The sequence below is a fragment of the Vulpes lagopus genome, chromosome X (assembly GCF_018345385.1).
Source record: "Vulpes lagopus strain Blue_001 chromosome X, ASM1834538v1, whole genome shotgun sequence".
In the NCBI taxonomy this organism is placed as follows: domain Eukaryota; kingdom Metazoa; phylum Chordata; class Mammalia; order Carnivora; family Canidae; genus Vulpes; species Vulpes lagopus.
Genome location: NC_054848.1, coordinates 119,815,456 through 119,835,297, shown reverse-complemented (window position 1 = coordinate 119,835,297; position 19,842 = coordinate 119,815,456). Strand labels below are relative to the sequence as shown.

Sequence of the window (19,842 nt, the reverse complement as noted above, 5' to 3'; positions counted from 1 at the left end):
CACCAATTCTGACTGAATAACGACTATGAAGATTTCCCCCAACATTTAGAAAAGGTGTTCTCTAATGCAGGGGGATAGTATGCCATGGTCTCAAATATTCTTTTCTGATAAAGAAAACAACTACAGAAAGCTTTTATTTGTTCAAAGTAACTAGTGCTATAGATGCAAAAAACCCCAACAACTCCCCTGATACTACTTCAAAACAAACATATCAAACTTGATTTTCATTAGAATGTTATTCCTTCACTAATAAATAAAAAAAACAAAGACCCAGATTTTATATATATATACATAAATATATATAAAAAGCAACACAAACAATTACTGAGCTTCATCTTCTGGACAAGAATGACAAGTTAGTCTCTCTTCATAAAACGCAATTACAATTTGAGAACATTTCATATTTGCCTCTTTTGCCAGCACCAAGTCTGCCTCATCTGAATCTTTCCATTTCATGAGAAACATTAATTCTCCACTGCTGTCTGTGGCACCAATTATTCGTTCAGGATCAAGACCTCTGGCAAAGCCTCTTGGTTTATTAGCCTTTTCACTTTGGCTGCTAAAGCATCCTGAACCAAATTTGTAGTCAACCTTTCTGCTTCTCATAGCATCTCTTTTCTTCTTTGATTTGCTATCATCTGATTTGCTGTCAGATAAAGATTTTCTTTTTGTACCATCTTTTTCTTTACCAACTTTTTGAGAATTAAGAAATGCTTCAATTAACTCTGGACAGTCTAAATATTCTTCAGGTTCCCAAGTATAGTCAGCATCTATAAATCCCTTCCACTTCAGGAAATACTCCACTTTCCCATTCGCTACACGGTGGTCCAGTAGGTTTTCCACCACAAATTCTTCAGGTTCCGCCTCTTCTACTTTTTTACTCTTTCCATTCTGTTTCTTTCCTTTTTTTTTTTGCAATGTAGTTTTATTGGAGGCCATTTTTTATTGCAGACTTGAAGGGCTATTTATTACTCACCGCCTCCGAGGTGCTCCAGGGCCGGGGTCTGCGGGGTCTCCTGTCACTATCTGGTTAAAGTCCTCTGGATGCTTTCTATTTTGATTGGACCATTTGCTAATTTATCCAGTTGACTGGAATTATAAACATGTAGGAACTGCCAATGGAGGCAGAAAGCAACAAAACCTCTCAAGGAGCATTGCTCTTTTGGTTTGCATGTTAGATTATCACTGAGGAACTTGGTTCAGACAAATTTGAGTTAAATAGTTCAGCATATTTGGTCATTTGATACTTGAATGGAAATTTGTACCAGTCCTCAGGGGCAAGAGCTGAGAACATTGCCAGGAGGAATTTTATTTAAGACTCCAAATCTATCTTTAAACAGGCATTACACCTCCTGCTCTGTTCTAGAGTTTCCAATTGCATGCAATGTCTGGAAAATTACAGAGTCCAGGAGACCTGGGAGAGTGGCTGAGCATAGCTTCTAGCAGCTGTTTCCTCTGTATTCCATTTCTCTCTGGGAATCCTATAAGACCTTTTGATTCAGAGTTCTATGAAGAAGAGGGCTGCTTTTGTATCTGGAGTCGCTTTTCCCTCTTGGATGGTCCTTCCTTTCCTTATTTTCCCTTTCATATTTACTAAGTGCTTGCTATGAACCAGCCCCTGCTCTGCCTTCATCCTCAATCACGAACACATGAGTTGATTCATCATCCTAAAGCTTAGCTCTGATTTATGCCACTTGCCTATTTAAAAGATCTTCGTGAATTTCTCTGTAGCATCTAACAGAAAGCTCGATCTCTGCCTTGGGCACTAAGTCTTGATCTTTGCTTTGTGATCTTGGACTAGAGATTATCTGAGACTTCTCTCTTGGGGCTTGTGTGATTCCGGGCTAGGGGGCCCAGCTTAGGTTCCGACCTCGTTTATTTGTTTACTACTATATCCCTTAGTCAATACAACAGTGTATGATCCGTAGTAGTCACCCAATAAATATTAGTTGAGTGTATAAGACAAAATAAATTGCTTGTCTAATCTAGCAAATCATGGCTCCCTGGAAAGATCCAGTTCTATATGTTGTCCCTGATCATTAATCATAAGAAAAGATGCTTAACTTCGTTTACATAAGAAACATGCAAATTAAAATTGCAATTTTTTTTTATTTTATTTTTTTTATGATAGTCACAGAGAGAGAGAGAGGCAGAGACACAGGCAGAGGGAGAAGCAGGCTCCATGCACCGGGAGCCCGACGTGGGATTCGATCCCGGGTCTCCAGGATCGTGCCCTGGGCCAAAGGCAGGCGCCAAACCGCTGCGCCACCCAGGGATCCCCTAAAATTGCAATTATAGGGGCACCTGGGTGGCTTTGACAGTTAGGCATCTGCCTTCATGATCCCAGGGTCCTGAGATGGAGCCCTGGGTCAGGCTCCCTGCTTAGCAGGGAGGAGCTTCTCCCTCGCCCTCTGCCCCTCCCCCCCATGCTAGCTCATGCTCTCTGTTTCTCTCTCTCTCTCTCTCTCTCTCTCTCTCAGATGACTAAATCTTTAAAAAAGAAACAAAATAAAATTACAATTATATTACTTTCAACTGTTGGATTGGGAAAGGTGAAAATGTTTGATAGCATACTGTGTTGGCAAAAGCTTGGGAAAGCAGGAATTATTATATGTGGGAACGTGAACTAATACAACCTCAGAGGGTAATTAGGTAGTATTTAACAAAATTAGAATTGTATTACTCATGTACATATAGCAGTTCTATGTGCAGGATTGTTTTTTTTGTACAAATGTACTAGTCCTTTCACCTTTAAGATCTTCTGAACAACAATTTGATTTTTCTCTCCTGGAATGTTGTGTCATAGCAGGAATGAATGTATTGCATACTGAATTTCTGTCCTTACTCCCAAACACAGTTCTTGCACAATCTTCCCTTGTTAATATATGGCAAAGCAACCTTGTGGTTGTTCAGATCTAAAATCTTGTAGTCACTTTTGATTTCTCGCTTTCATATATTTATTTAGGGCAGGGGACCTGAGTAGACGGTTTTCCAAGGAAGACATACAGATGGGCAACAGACACATGAAAGATGTTCAACGTCACTAATCATAAGGGAAATGCAAATTGAAAACATTTAAAAAATTTTCCTCTAGTTGTAAGTTTTTATCTAGTTTATAGAGTCTTGCAAAGTTGATTCTGATATTTTTCGCCAGTTTATTGGTTGCTTTTGTGGAACACAGAGCTATGGAGTGCCCATTCTGCCATTTTCTGTGATAACATTATGTTCATTTTGATAAATTTATTGAATTTTCCTTATTCTTTTTTATTCTCCAGTGCTTGGTTGATTTTCATTTTTTACTTGTATTCTACTTGTGGTTACTTGAAATTTTTCTTTTCATCAATTTTATGAAAAGCAAATACCTGTGTTTATAAAGCTAAGACCTGTGTAATCATGATTCAGCTCAGTGATAGAATATTAGCAGCACCCTGAAAGTTCAATGCATGTCCTTTAGAATTCATTTCCCTCTATTTCTTTCATAGGAGAAATAGATATCCTGAGTTTTCTGATTAGAATGTTTTTGTTTTCATTACAGTTTTACCATACATATATGTATCCCTACACAATATTGTATAGTTGTACATGTTTTTTGAACATTATATAAATATAATCACAGTGTATATATTTTATTATATTGGTTCTTGCTGCTTTCTCTCAATGTGAAATTTATGAGATTCATGCATATTTGGTAAAGTGAGAGTTCAAGGATTTTGCCCACTTAAAGAATTAGGCTGTTTGCCTTTTTATTCTTGAAGTGTAGGAGTTTGATATAATCTCTATACAATTCCCTTGTCAGATATATATACTTTTTTCCAAGTTCCTTGTAAAAAACTTCTCTTAGTCTTCTTAACAGCATCTTTGGAAAAGAAAAAACCTTTAATTTTAATGAAGTCCAATTCATCACCTTTTCTTTTTTTTAAGATTTTATTTATTTATTCATGAGAGACAGAGAGAGAGGCAGAGACATAGGCAGAGGGAGAAGAAGGCTCCCTGCAAGAAGCCCAATGTGGGACTCGATTCCGGAACCCCGGGATAACGCCCTGAGCCAAATACAGACACTCAACCGCTGAGCCACCCAGGCATCCTGCATCACCTTTCCTTTTAGATTTGTGGTTGTTGTGTCCTATTTAAAAAATATGTTCCTATTCCAAAGTCACTCAAATTTTTTCTTAAGTTTTCTTCTAGAACTTTTATAGTTTTAGCTATTACATTTAAGTCTATGATTGATTTCAAGTTAATGTTTTTATATGCTGAGAAGTATTGGTCAGGGCTCTTTTTCTTCATATGGATATTTAGGTATTCCAGTACCATTTTGTTGAAATGATTATTCTTTTTTCACTTTATTGCCTTTTCATTTTGTCTGTATGTCAATTGGCCATGTATGTGTGAATCTACTTCTACACACTTCACTCTGTTTTATTGAACCATATATTTATATTTATACCAATGCTACACTGTTTTGATTACTGTAGTTTTATAGTAATTATTTATTTATTTTTTCTTTATTTATTTTTTATTTTATATTTTGTAAGATTTTATTTATTCATTCATGAGAGACACAGAGAGAGAAGCAGAGACATAGAGGGAGAAGCAGGCTCCTCACAGAGAGCCCTATGCAGGACTTGATCCCCAGACCCAGGATCACTCCTGAAGCCAAAGGCAGATGCTAAACTGCTGAGCCACCCAGGCATCCCTATAGTAATTCTTTAAATAACTATAATTATTTTCTTTTTCAAAATTGTTTGGTTATTTTGCATTTCCATATGAATGTTAGAATCAGTTTGTCAGCTTCTACAAAATAGTTTGCTGGGGTTTGATTGGCATTGCATTGAATATATAGATCAATATTAACAATAATAAATTTTTTATCTGTGAACGTAGTATATTTCTCCATTTATTTTGGTCTTCTTTGGTTTCTCCCAACAAGGCTTTATAAATTCTATTTTTCATGTCTTGCATATCTATTGTCAAAATTTTCCATTTTATTTGAACATTTTCTTATGCTATTTAAGAGTATTTAATTTTTCATTTTTGGGATGGTATTTTAATGGTAATTTGAAATTTGTATGTCAATTTCTAAGTGTTTATAGCTAGTACCTAGAAATGAAATTAATTTTATATATGGACCTTATATATTTTCTAAATTTTTTCATAGTTCATATTAGTTCTAGCAGCTTATTTGTGGATTCTCTAAAATTTTCTACACAGATAATCATGTCTCTACACAGATGACCATGTCTTCTGCTAATAAATACAATGTTTAATCTTTTTCTTTTCAAGCTCTATGCTTGTTTTCCTTATATCTTTTCTTAATGCAGTGGATAGTACCTCCAATACAACTTTAAACAGAAGTCTTACCTTAAAAATGTTATACCACTTTTCATGTCAGAACAATACAGCAGTATGCTTCTATTTTTTCCTCAAGCTTTTGTGTTTTTTTAAAAAAATATATTTTATTTAAATTCAATTTGGTTTTTGTGCTACTTTTGTTGCACATTTTACTGCTCTATGTTTCGAACGCCATACTCAGTATGTTGTCATTATTTTTTATTAAAAAATTATATTCCCCCCTTTTTCACTTTTAACTTTTTTTTGGCAAGATAACACTGCACAAACTGTTCAGTAACTATAACACAGCTCACACTGCATGCTAAATTCATGTACATTATCAGCAGCAAATTAAAAACAGAAAAAGACATTATTGAGCTATAAGTCTTTTTTTTTTTAAAGTAAAAGGAAGAACAATATTAGTTAAGTCTGATCTGAACAGCTGAAGATTTGAAGGAGCTTCACCTGCCATCTTCTTAAGTTTTAATATTTACAAATGCCTAATTTAAAGGTAACAAATCAGCTGGTTGTATCTACGGCATACTATTCTGGTACCACATTAAAAAGCTTTCAGAAAGGAAGTTCATGTATATTTTCTTAGTAGCATCTAACAGATATCCAAATACCAAGAATCTTAACTTATGAATTATAGTGTTCTGATACTCAAAAGCAATCTGATAAATTAGTATCAGAATACAATTAAGTGTCTAAGAAAAGAAAAATCCCTTGTCAAAATCAGAATTCACAAACTAAGTTTTCCATTTTGCAGAACCACTTTTAATATTGGGCTTGGATCTATAAGATTATAGTTTTCATCAAATTTGTAAATTTGGCCATTATTTTTTCAAATAATTGCACTCACTTCTCAGTCACCAGTTATGCATATGTTAAGCCACTTGTTGTCCAATAGGTCTCTAATACTCTAATCATTTTAAAAAATATTCTTTCCCTCTGTTTCATTTTGGATAGTTTCTATTGCTATGTTTGAAGCTTTAGCAGGGTTTTCTGCAATGCTTAATCTGTTGCTAATTTAATCCAGTGATTTTTCATCCCAGATATTATATTTTTCTCTAAAATTTTAATTTGGATCTTATATCTTCTATTTCTTTGCTCATCATGTTCATATTTCCTCTACCTTCTTATATATATGGCATATACTTATAATTGATGTTTTGTCATCCTTGTCTACGGATTCTTTTTGTTTTTTGTTTTTTGGTGTCTGATCTTATTTATTTTGTCACTCTTAGAAAATCTCATTTTTGACTGGACTCAGAGGTAGAAGCTCTCAGAGAGGACAGCCTCCATCTCTTGGCAATCTGTTCCTGGCGTTTTTCTTTGGCCTCCGTTCTCTTGGCCAAAAAGTTTAGCATATTCTGCAGCCTCTTCCTTATTTTTCTTAGTATGCTGTTTCTTCAAAGCAATACGCCGACGTTTGTGTTGGAGGACACGTGGAGTAACAAGACGCTGAATCTTGGGTGCTTTGGTTCTAGGTTTCTTACCTTCTTTGCTTAGGGGCTTTCTAAGAACATACTGGTGGACATCGTCTTCTTTTGACAGATTAAAAAGCCTTCGGATTCTGCTGGCTCTTTTGGGCCCCAGGCGACGAGGCACAGTAGTATCAGTGAGTCCAGGAATATCCTTCTCCCCTTTTTTCACAATAACCAAATTGAGAACACTGAGATTGGCATCCACAATGCAACCCCACAACAGATTTGCGCTTCCTCTCTCCAGTCCTCCTGGGTCAGTAGCAGGAATGCCTCTTACTCAACAGCAGGCGCACATGGCCATGGGTCAAGACACCCTGCTTCATGGGGAAGCCTTGTTTGTCATTGCCACCACTGATTCGCACCACGTAACCCTTCCATTCCTCGCCCAGAGCATCGGCAGCAACTTCTGTGGCCATACGCTTCTTATAAAAGGTACGCAGTTTGCGCTCATCATCCACTTCAATAAGTTTCTAGAAGCCAGTAGCTGGGAAAGAGATGTTCAGCTTCATCCTGAAGCGGCCTACCGCCTCGGAAGCGCCACGAAAAAGAGCTTTGTTGTTGTTCTTGCTTGTTTTTTAGTTTTTTTTAATTTAAATTCAATTTATTTAACATATAATGTATTATTAGTTTCAGATGTAGTGTTCAATAATTTATCAGTTGTGTATAATACCCAGTGCTCACCACATCACGTGCCCTCCTTAATGCTCATCACTCAATTACTCCATTCCCCTACCCACCTCCTCCCCTCCAGCAACCCCCAGTTTGTTTCCTATAGTTAAGGGTTGTCTACTAATTATATCATGTGTCATTTATAGTTCTTTTTCTGTGGATTGATTTTTCTTACCATTAAGGATTTTAAGTTTTTATTTTTTTAAGTTTTTATTTTAATTACAGTTAGTTAAAATACAATGTTGTATTCGTTTTAAGTGTACAATATAGTGATTCAACGCTTCCATACAACACCCTGTTCTCATCAGGACAAATGCACTCCTTAATCCCCATCACCCATTTAACCCATCACCTCCATCCTCCTCTCTGGTAACCATCAGTGTGTTTCTATAATGAAGAGTCTGTTTCTTGGTTTGCCTTTCTCTCTCTTTTTTTTTATCTCTGCTCTTTGTTTTGTTTCTTAAATTCTACATGTGAATGAAATCATATGGTATTGTCTTTCTCTGATTTATTTTGCTTCATGTTATACTCTAGTTCCATCTATGTCATTGTAAATGGCAAGATTTTATTCTTTTTATGGCTGAATGATATTCCACTGTGTGTGTGTGTGTGTGTGTGTGTGTGTGTGTATATATATGTGTGTGTGTGTGTATATATGTGTGTATATATATATACATGTGTGTATATATATGTATATGTGTATATATATATATATATATATATATATATATATATATACATACATACCACTTCTTTACTCATTCTTTAGTTGATGGACAACACTTGGGCTGCTTCCATCATTTGGCTATTGTAAATAATGCTGATATAAACATACAGGTGGATGTATCCCTTTGAATTAGTGATTTTGTATTCTTTGGGTAAATATCCAGTAGTACAATTGCTGGATCTATTTTTAATTTTTTGAGGGATCGCCATACTGTTTCCCACAGTGGCTGTACCAGTTTGCATTCCCACCAACCATATATGAGGGTTTCTTTTTTCTTCACATCCTTGCCAATACCTGTTGTTTCATGTGTTGTTGATTTTAGCCATTCTGACAGGTGTAAGGTGATATCTCATTGTCTGATAAAGGGCTACCATCCAAAATATATAAAGAACTTATAAAACTCAACACCCAAAAAATGAATAAATCAAGTAAAAAATGGGCAAAGACATGAACAGATATTTCTCCAAAGAAGACATACAGATGGCCAACAGACACATAAAAAAAAATGTGTATCATTACTTATCATCAGGGAAATGCAAATCAAAACTACAATGGATCATAGTTTTTATTTTTTGCATGCCGGGTAATTTTTATTGGATGCCAGACATTGTGTTGTAAATTGTGCATTGGATTATTTTTGTATTCCTCTAAATATTCATATTTTTTTTCTGAGACAAAGTTAAGTTACTTATAAAATTTTTCATCTGTTCAAGCCTTGCTTTTCAGTTTTATTAGGCAAGTCCAGAATAGATTTTAGTCTAGAGCTAATTTGTCCCCACTATTAAGGCAATATTCTTTTGAGGTCAACTCTTGATAGATTTATTCCAAACTAGTTTAGTTTTTATGGTATTGTAAATAGTATTTTTTATTTTATTTTATTATTGTTAATGGCTGTTATGTAGAAATACAGAAACCGTGCTACATTTATTTATTCTAATAATTTATAGATTCTTTTGGATTTTATATATATGCATGCTTATGCTCTCTGAGAATGGTAGTTTTATTTCTTCCTTTCAAATTGTACTCCTTTCTATTTTTATTGGCTATGACCTCTAGTACAATGCTGATTAAAAGTTGAGCTGGAAAAAAAAAAAAGTTGAGCTGGTTATCATCCTGGCTCTCTCCTGATCTTGGAAAATTACTAAGATTATATTAAATATGATATTAGCTATAGATTTATTTGTAGCTACTCCTCATTAGATTAAGGAAGTTCCTATCTATTCATAATTTTTAAGACTTTTTAAAAAAAAGATTTATTTATTTTATTGGAGAGAGAGAGACAGAATGAGAGAGAGCATGAGCAGGGAGGAGAGGGAGAAGCAGGCTCCCCACTGAGAGCCTGTCGCAGGGCTCCATCCCAGGACTCCAGGATCATGACCTGAGCCAAAGGCAGATGCTTAACTGGTTGAGCCATTCAGGTGTTCCCCTAATTTTTAAGGCTTTAAAAAATATCATTGATGGAACACTTTTTATTTAACTATTGAAATGTTACATATTTTTCTTCTTTATTTTGTTAGTGTAATGAATTATATTGATTTAAAAATTTGTAGCCACCTGGGCATTTCTGAACTAGATTTAACTTTCTCATGATGTTTTTAAATCTTCTTTATATATTCCGTTATTCAGCTTGCTAACCTTTTGTTTAGGACTTTTGCTTCTATATTTATGAGTAATAATCACCTCTAATTCTCTTTCCCATACCATTTAAAATTTTTTTAAAGATTTGTATTTATTTATGAGAGACCGAGAGAGAGACAGAGACAGAGACAGAGACACAGGCAGGGAGATAAGCAGGCTCCTTGCAGGGAGCCCGAGGGGGAACTCTATTCCGGGTCTCCAGGATCACGCCCTGGGCTGAAAGGTGGCGCTGAACTGCTGAGCCACCCGGGCTGTCCTCCCATACCATTTTTATCAGGTTTTGGTATCAAGGTTATGTTGATCTTATAATATGAGTTGAAATATTACCTTATATTCTCTTTGCAGAAAGAGGTTAGGTAATATTGGCCTTTTTTTTTCTATAATTGTTTGATCAAATTCACCAAAGGTATTTTGAACTGAAGGTATTTTATCTGTGGGGAAGTTTCAATTACAGGGAATTTTAAATCACTATAGGATTAATCAAATAATCTACTCCATCTGTTGTCTTTGTCTTGATTGTTATATTATTTTCCTTTCTTAGAGATTTCAGGGAGAATATCCTACTTAGGTCTTGCAAGTCACTAATTTAATCTTTAGCTATCGTTTTCCTCAGTTTTATTTTATGTTGAATTATTAAAACTTTAATAATAAGTATTTTAATTTATTAGAAATCAGGTCAGTACAGTTTCATAGCAGCATGTTCTTGTTTTATTGTTTTTGAATTCCTGTTCCTGTTGACTTGTTTTTTTAAGATTATTTACTAATTTATTCATGAGAGACACAGAGAGAGAGTGAGAGGCAGAGACATGGACAGAGGGAGAAGCAGGCTCCTTGCAGGGAGCCTGATATGGGACTTGATCCCCAGAGCCGGGATCACTCCCTGAGCTGAAGGCAGACGCTCAACCGCTGAGCCACCCAGGTGTCCCTCCTGTTGACTTTCTAAGAAGTTATTAAATAAAATCATTGTAAAGTCTTTCTAAAAAATTATCTCTCTTAGGGAAATTGTTGAATTTGTTCATCTTGTCTTTTGTCTTTGATTACCATGGTTTTCAAGTATCTGGTGATTCTTGATTGCCTATTCATATTCACCAAGGAAGGTCTTGGTTCATGAATACTAGCCGAAATGGATTTATTTTGCAGTTATGAAGGGTACATTGTCTCAGTAAACTTCTTCAGTGAATGGAAGATTGAGTAGTTTTCCCTGTGTATAATTGAGTGGATGTGCTGATAGGCTTCCCAACAGTGTACTTTTGGTATAAAGCTGCTAGGCAAGCCAGAGATTGTCATTACTGTTGTTATTGCCAAAGTAAGGAAGTCTTCATCCTGGTGTAGAATACTTTAGTGTACTAACCTCCTATGCAAAGCTGTATTTCCACGTATCCTACCTTTTTTTTTTTATTTGAAGCTAACACTTGTAGTCCCAATACACATAATAGAAGTCTATCATGGAATATACTCCATGTTTTCAAAACTTACAACTGACGTTAGAGTCAAAATACTGTATGCAGGTACTTCCTATACATATCTTGGTATTTGTATTGGTGTTGGGATATGTAGATAATTGTTTCAGCTGTTCTCCAGTATTTCGTCACCATGATGACTTTTCTATGACCTGCTTATGCTTACAGCTTTTGCTTCCTCAAAGCTTGTAATTTCCTCTTATCTCTGCAAGAGTTGCCTCCCTACTCTTCCTATTTGCACATTGTATAGTCTATGCTCTGGTTTTACCATCAATATTATACTTGCTTTCTATCTTGTAAAAGTTCTTCAGGGTTTTTTATTTTTGTCTAATGATAGTTCCCCTATTTGTATTTTTCATTGTAATATATCATTTTCTTTACATTTTTCTATTATTTCAATGGGCACTTGGAACTCAAAGAGGTAAATAACTGAGCACAATTCACAGACTCAAGAAAGAAATTCACGTTATCTCTCTAATATTGATCTCCTTTGCATTCCTTTTCCACTGGACCTTTCTTTCTGAGTTACAAGGAGGTAGTAGGTATTTCTTGTTTGTGTGTGTGTGTGTGTTTCTTTGCTTTATAAAATAATTGTCACCTAATTTCAAAATGTTGAACTAATTTAATATACTTTTTTTTTTTTTACAGATAATCTTCTACAGCCCTTGGTGGTTGGGAGAACTTCTAAGATATTATTTCCAAAGTTTTCTTCCTCATGAAACAGTTATTAGCTTAAAGCCTTAAGTAAAGCTATTAATACAGGCTGCAGATAAATAGATGTCACCTATAGTCTTGACCAAGGGGAATAGGCTAAACTTTTCCAATCACATTGTGTCAGAGGAAGATGGGCCTTTAAAGACCATTCAGACCAACTCCTTCATACATATGTGGAATAAACTGAGTTAAATAAATTGTTCAGGTTCACACAGATAGCTAGAGATAGAACCAAGGGTGAATCTTAGACCTTTTGTGCCTTACACTCTAACATGATGCTTCTTACCATAAAATAATGATAGTAAGCTCTGTTCTTTAATGTTATCAGAGTGGTTTAAAGTCCAAATTCAATTTCATGACTTTCAAATATTCTAGTCATGTGACCACCCCATCTGTTTTTTTATTACTTTATCTGCTATATCTATCCAGAAAACTGGACTTTTACTTGCAAACTTATCTTTCTGTATACTTTCCCTTTCTTTTGTGAACATCTTTCCCCCTTTTATCATGGATTATTTAATTTTTTAATTAAATTATATATTTAATACTTTAAATAAAAATTTAATTAATTAAATTTTAATTAAATTATTAAATATTTAATAAATTAAAGATTTATTTATTTTAGAGAAAGAGAAAGCAAGTGAGTAGGGGAAGGGCAGAGGGAGAGGAGCTTCAAACAGGCTCCTCACTCATGGCCCCTGATACAGGGCTTGATTCCATGACCCATGAGATCATGACCTGAGCTGAAACCAAAAGCTGGACGCCCAACCAACTGAGGTACCCAGGTGCTCCTTAGTTGTTTATTATGCAGGGACACATTTCCCATGAAGACTTTTCAACCTTTCCCAGTCATCAGCAATGGTTACTATATTTATGTTCCTATAGTACTTCTTCATGTGCTTGTCATGGTGCTTATTTCATGATGCTCGTCAAAACTTGTGAGTTTTGGGATCCCTGGGTGGCGCAGCGGTTTGGCGCCTGCCTTTGCCCCAGGGCGCGATCCTGGAGACCCAGGATCAAATCCCACGTCGGGCTCCCGGTGCATGGAGCCTGCTTCTCCCTCTGCCTGTGTCTCTGCCTCTCTCTCTCTCTCTCTCTCTCTCTGTGTGTGTGACTATCATAAAAAAATTAAAAAAAACTTGTGAGTTTTAAGATAGATTAGAGATTTTTATTTTATAATGGTTCCTTTGGGTTGACAATAGACCTCTTTCAGCTCCAATCTTGTGCCAAGAAGTATAGAGGAGTCATATTACCTTATCGTGATATGACAGAAGAAGAGATACAATGTCAGTTTTAGAATTGGACTCAATACTCTCATTAAGGACAGGAGGTTGGGAGACAGAAGTCACTAGAATGGGTTAGACACTAGAGATAACAGAAATAGACCTGCGAAGTTCCCCTGTGGATATGAAGAATTCTCTGGTGAAGTCTTGACACCCTGTTGAATTCTGAGCAGACTTTACCTGAGTAAAACTGTTTGGAGTAGACCTGAGTAGACCATCAAAGACACAAATTTATTTGAGCCTGATAATAATGACTAATTTATTCTTGAAGGGAGATTTGTGATTGGTTCTGTCCAGTAACGAGACTATTCCTATGACACGGTTGTTGATGTGCCAACAGTGAAAGAAATCCCATGAAGAAGTCTTACTTTCAAAGGCTAGGAGTTATGTTGGGTACTACTCACTGGGAGCTTGGAAGAACTGGGCATATGCAAATAGTTTTGAGAGATCAAAGAACATTGGCAGAACTTTGAGAGACTAAGAGAAATTTGGTCTTAATTTGTTGATGCTATTTTCTTTTAAATCAGATCTCTACCCACTCTGCCATCCAGGGGTGATACTCTAGGTGTAGGTTCAGCCAAACAAAGGGTGATAAATCTCCTAGTATGTAAATTATGCCTTTCATCCTAAATGAGTTGTTTTATACTTGTGTTATTCTCTCTGTTCAAATACAAGCACAGATGGAGCTGATACAGAGCAGATTGCATTTGTCTCAATGTTCCTTTCCTAGCCTTTCTTTTCTACTTTCAAACCCCTGGCTTGGCACACAATTTGGTTCAGGGAGATGTTATTGACAGGATCGAGTGCATGTTGTAAGTTTCATTTTGTAAGCTGTATTGCTGGAGACATGGCCATGATGGGGGCAAAGTTGCTTTCTAAATATTTTCCTAAAATCTTAGTGACTTATTAAACATTTTTCTCTTTCTGTTGAAGACCAGGTCAGACCATTCATCCCAGTCCCATTAAATGATGGAGAAAAGTTTTTTTTTTTTTTTTTTTATAGCAGTGTGAGAGGCACCTCTAGTTACCAATGACCTTTCTCAAAGTTACAGATGGGCCAAATATTGCAAAGTTTGTATTTTAATTAAACAGTTTAACTTTTTGTTGGACAGCTTTATCATGCTCTCATCAATTCATCTATCTACCTCTGTACTCAATAACCTGCATCACTTCTATTTCTTTGAACTATGTGCACTTCCAATGTTAATCCCTCCACTTGTACAGCACTCCAGTAAGTTTCACCTCTCTCTTGCATCACCAACCTTTCCTTTTCTATTGAATTATCTACATCTGTTGACTAACATGCTATAATACCTTCTATCTTAAAAAAACGAAAAATGACTCCTTGGACTTCACATTCACCTTCTGATTCCTTAAGTATGTCTTTACTTTTCTTTACAGCAAGTTTTCTCAGAAGAGTTTTCTATACTTTCTGTTTCCCCTTTCTCTGCCCATTGTCTCATAAATCCATTGCAGTCAGGTTTTCAGCTTCATCACTGAAATGAAATTTCTCTTGTCAAGTTTGCCAAAGAACTTTATCAAATCCAATGGTCAAATCTCATTCTTCTTTGTACCCAATTTTTCAGAAGCATCTGAAACTTTATTTTCCTTTCCTTTTCTTCTTGAAATTTTATCTTCCCCTGGCTTCTGTCACCCTATTCTCTCTTTATTTTCCTGCCTTATTGGCCACCCTCCGTTTCTGTCATTCATTTCCTTTCCTACTTTCCAAATATTGGGGTGTCCCTAGGCTCAGTCCTAAGACCTCTTATCTCGATTTGGTTTCTTCCTAGGTGATCTTCTCAATGACTTTAAGTATGATCTCCATGGTGACAACTCATATCTCCAGGCTTATCACCTTTCCTAACAGGTATATTTCCAACTACTTAGCATTTCCACTGAGAAGCATGTCCCAAATCCAACTCTTGTCTATGTCTCCTAAAACAGAAAACAAAAACCTAACAGCAATAAGCCATCACTATATACACCCTTCATTTTCCCTACCTAAATTATCCTTGAGGTTACCTTTATCAGCTACATAATTTGGAACAGCTGGTATAAAGTTAACAGATGTCAGACAGAAAGCAGAACTACTCAGCTTTCATTTTGTGCCCATATTTTCCAATAAGGAGAAGAGTCATCAAACTGGAAATGATAGATTGAGTCTCAACCAGCAGAGGTACTATTCCACTAGTGAGTGTTTGTTATCATATGTGTAGGTTCTATAGTTACACAATAACTGAAGGAGGGGAACATGTTGCTGGCGTTTAGTAGGCAGGAAGGACCTAGATATGCTAAAAGTCCTTCAAATTGCAGGATGGTATATGATAGAGAATTGTTCTACTCCAGATGCTACCAGTGCCCTCATTTCAAAAAAACTAGAGTACATTTTTTAGAGAAAGAATTACATTCTGAGAGAAGATGGACAACAAATAATTACATAAATTCAGTTCATAACACAGGTGAATTTCATCTTAGAATGCTGAAAGAACTTTATGATATTATATTTGAAGCTTCGTCAATCTCCTTTGTAGAATTATAACCAGCAGATGGGAGCAGATCCAGTTTAGTAGTCAAACAAAAAATAGTCTTAATGTGTTATAGACCCATCTCATTCCTTATCAAACTTGTGTTCCTAAGCCCACTGTAATTCATTTTAGTTTAAATATAGGAATATTTATTGAGCATCTATTGCTTCTTAGCCAATGGTTAATCTTCTGTCCTTATCTTACTTGATCTCTCAGCTGCATAATCTTTGAAGTTCCTTCTAACCCTGGAATGTGAATATTCTGAATTTTGGGCTCTAAATGGTAAAAGCATTACTTGAAGCTTCTTCCAAGAAGAATAGCCTCTTATTGGGCATCAGCAACTTGAAGCATGTCTGCTTGGTTTGGGTAGAGCTATGCCTTGCTGTTGTGAAAGTAGTTATTGAATTATGAAGTTTCATATCCTTTGGGCAGCTGAATTAATAGCATGGGATGATGGGGCATACATGTGTCCTGCTTTGGTTCTACAGAGAAAAATGGGCACTGCCTTCCCTGGCCAATCTTCCTTTCCAGTGCTTTTTCTATATGATGTACCAGCTTCTGCCATTAGGAAGAAGTGTAGAAGCATGGCTTCCATTACAAACCATTCTCCAATTCCTCCTTACTTAGATGGGAAGGAGGAAAAAGCAGTTATAATATAATATATGATTAATAACACAATTATAACTGCTTTTCCTTCCTCCCCAACTTGGTATTTGGTGGAGGGGTGGAATTGGAGAATGGTTTATAATAGTGATGCATAGAGCACACAACTTGGCTGCTGGTTTTAGTAAACAAACATACTCTAGTTATAGAGAATCTGACAGGTCATAGGTTTGTGTTGTTTTTCACAAAGACCAGTGACTGTGAGATAAATTGGTCCTAGAGCCTTTCCCAAGTGTCACATACAGTCTCAGTTCTGAAAATTCTCCAGGTAGTTTTACATTTCCTTGGATTTTTGATTCTAAGTTTCAGCTGGCTGATTTTTAAGGCCTTAGTAGGTTAATATCTTACCTTCCAACCCTGATAAATCATCTATAATTTTTATGGGTTCTTCAATGTATAAACATAATGGGATAGTTCTAATGGTGGACACAGCAGACAATGTAACAGACTTGTGAGGACAGAGTTCTTTCTGGGGCATAAAATTAGACTTAGAGCCCATTCCCCCAAGTTTTCAGAGACCCTGAGGTTTTTTTTTTACTGCTCTATTTTATTTATTTATTTATTTATTTATTTATTTATTTATTTATTTATTATTTTTTTTAGAAACAGCATGTCTGAGTGTGTGTATTTATAATACAATTTTTTAATAAATTTATTTTTTATTCGTGTTCAATTTGCCAACATATAGAATAACACCCATTGCTCATCCCATCAAGTGCCCCCCTCACTGCCCACCACCGAGTCACCCTCACCCCTGCCCACCTCCCCTTCCACCACCCCTAGTTCGTTTCCCCGAGTTAGGAGTCTTTCATGTTCTGTCTCCCTTTCTGATATTTCCCACTCATTTTTTCTCCTTTCCCCTTTATTCCCTTTCACCATTTTTTATATTCCCCAAATGAATGAGACCATATAAGGTTTGTCCTTCTCTGATTGACTTATTTCACTCAGCATAATACCCTCCAGTTCCATCCACATCAAAGCAAATGGTGGGTATTTGTCGTTTCTAATGGCTGAGGAATATTCCATTGTATACATAGACCACATCTTCTTTATCCATCATCTTTCGATGGACACCGAGGCTCCTTCCACAGTTTGGCTATTGTGGACATTGCTGCTATAAACATTGGGATTCAGATGTCCCGGCGTTTCATTGCATCTGAATCTTTGGGGTAAATCCCCAGCAGTGCAATTGCTGGGTCGTAGGGCAGATCTATTTTTAACTCTTTGAGGAACCTCCACACAGTTTTCCAGAGTGGTTGCACCAGTTCACATTCCCACCAACAGTGCAAGAGGGTTCCCTTTTCTCCACATCCTCTTCAACATGTGTTGTTTCCTGCCTTGTTAATTTTCCCCAATCTCACTGGTGTGAGGTGGTATCTCATTGTGGTTTTGATTTGTATTTCCCTGATGGCAAGTGATGCAGAGCATTTTCTCATGTGCTTGTTGGCCATGTCTATGTCTTCCTCTGTGAGATTTCTCTTCATGTCTTTTGCCCATTTCATGATTGGATTGTTTGTTTCTTTGCTGTTGAGTTTAATAAGTTCTTTATAGATCTTGGAAACTAACCCTTTATCTGATCGTCATTTGCAAATATCTTCTCCCATTCTGTAGGTTGTCTTTTAGTTTTGTTGACTGTATCTTTTGCTGTGCAAAAGCTTCTTATCTTGAAGAAGTCCCAATAATTCATTTTTGCTTTTGTTTCTCTTGCCTTCATGGATGTATCTTGCAAGAAGTTACTGTGGCTGAATTCAAAAAGGGTGTTGCCTGTGTTCTCCTCTAGGATTTTAATGGAATCTTGTCTCACATTTAGATCTTTCATCCATTTTGAGTTTATCTTTGTGTATGGTGCAAGAGAGTGGTCTAGTTTCATTCTTCTGCATGTCGATGTCCAATTTTCCTAGCACCATTTATTGAAGAGACTGTCTTTTTTTCCAGTGGATAGTCTTTCCTCCTTTGTCAAATATTAGTTGACCATAAAGTTGAGGGTCCACTTCTGGATTCTCTAATCTGTTCCATTGATCTATGTGTCTGTTTTTGTGCCAGTACCACACTGTCTTGATGACCACAGCTTTGTAGTACAACCTGAAATCTGGCATTGTGGTGCCCCCAGCTAAGGTTTTCTTTTTTAATATTCCCCTGGCTATTCGGGAGACCCTGAGGTTTATATAGTGATGAGGAGCAGTTCCTTAGGGAAGCTGATGGTGGAGCAGCAGGAGGCCAACTTTTTGGATATAGCAATTGCTGCTAAAGGAGTTCTGAAGCAAATGTACACAATTAAAATTGAAGCACCATAATAATGATAGCTACCACTTATATGCAGCCTACTACATGCTGAGTATTACTCTAAGTACCCCTCCCATATTAATGCCTTTAAAGGTATGAGGCAGGTTAGGTTTTATTCCCCATTTTACAGTTCAGAAGCTGAGGTACAGAAGCATCCAGTAACTTTCACAAGATCACAGAACTAGAAATGATAGAACTGGGATTTTAACATAGCCACCTCTGGATCCATAGTCTAGGCAATTTATTACTTGTTAATTTCTGCTTCCTCATCCCACACTTCTCTTTGAGACTAGAACATTGTCCTTTTCTAAGAAAAATATTTTAGGTATTTATGCATGAGAGACACACAGAGAGAGGCAGAGACACAGGCAGGGGGAGAAGCAGGCTCCCTGCAGGGAGCCTGATGTGGGACTTGATCCCAGGACCCCAGAATCATGACCTGAGCCAAAGGCAGACGCTCAACCACTGAGTCCCCCAGGTGCCTCCACATTGTCCTTTAAACTTTAACTCCAGTAACTGCCTTTAGTAGCTGCATAACTTTGGGAAATCACTTTATTTCTCTATGTCTCCATTTTCTTGAGAGCAAAATGAGACCTTTTTGACAGGGCTGGTGTAAAGTTTATAGGAGTTCATGTATGTCAAAGCATACTTCAGAGCACTTAATAGGTGTTTTGTGTTAACATAATCTGAATTTAATCATCTAATTTTGCCTGATTTACTCGAGGGACTCTGGAACTTCCAGGTACATAAGAATCATCTGGTGTGTTATAAAGATGCAGAATTGTGGGTTTTATCCCAACACTGACTCAGTAGTCTTTTGCAGCACACAGGAATTTTTATTTTGCAAGAGGTTCTGCTATACATAATTTTGGAAGTACATTTTGAGAAGCATTGTATATGATAAAATGTCCTTTCCCTCCATACCTGCCCTGTTACTCTCTCTAAATATATTTAAATATACGTATATGGATACTTCATTTGGGTAGTGTTCTATCTGTATTTGGCATGGGACTACAGCCTTTATGTAAGAGTAGAATACCATCTGTGAGGTCATTCACCAGGGAG

The 19,842-nt window shown here is 36.4% G+C and overlaps 1 protein-coding gene and 1 pseudogene across 1 annotated transcript; both read right to left on the bottom strand.

Annotated features, from left to right (window-relative positions):
* Nucleotides 1–321: 321 nt before the first annotated feature.
* Nucleotides 322–939, bottom strand: LOC121483600 (chromobox protein homolog 3-like). The gene is made up of 2 exons (XM_041742287.1): nucleotides 592–939; nucleotides 322–543 (listed from the first exon to the last, which is right to left on the bottom strand). The coding sequence occupies exons 1-2, from the start codon at nucleotides 937–939 to the stop codon at nucleotides 322–324; spliced, it is 570 nt and encodes a 189-aa protein (XP_041598221.1).
* Nucleotides 940–6,581: 5,642 nt separating this feature from the next.
* On the bottom strand, nucleotides 6,582–7,324 carry LOC121483191 (annotated as a pseudogene).
* Nucleotides 7,325–19,842: the final 12,518 nt, after the last annotated feature.

Coding starts and splice junctions, on each gene's coding strand:
- LOC121483600 (XM_041742287.1), bottom strand. CDS start 939: ATGGCCTCCAATAAAACTACATTGCAAAAAAAAAAAGGAAAGAAACAG. Junction 544..591: donor ATGCTATGAGAAGCAGAAAG/GTTGACTACAAA, acceptor CAAAGTGAAAAG/GCTAATAAACCAAGAGGCTT.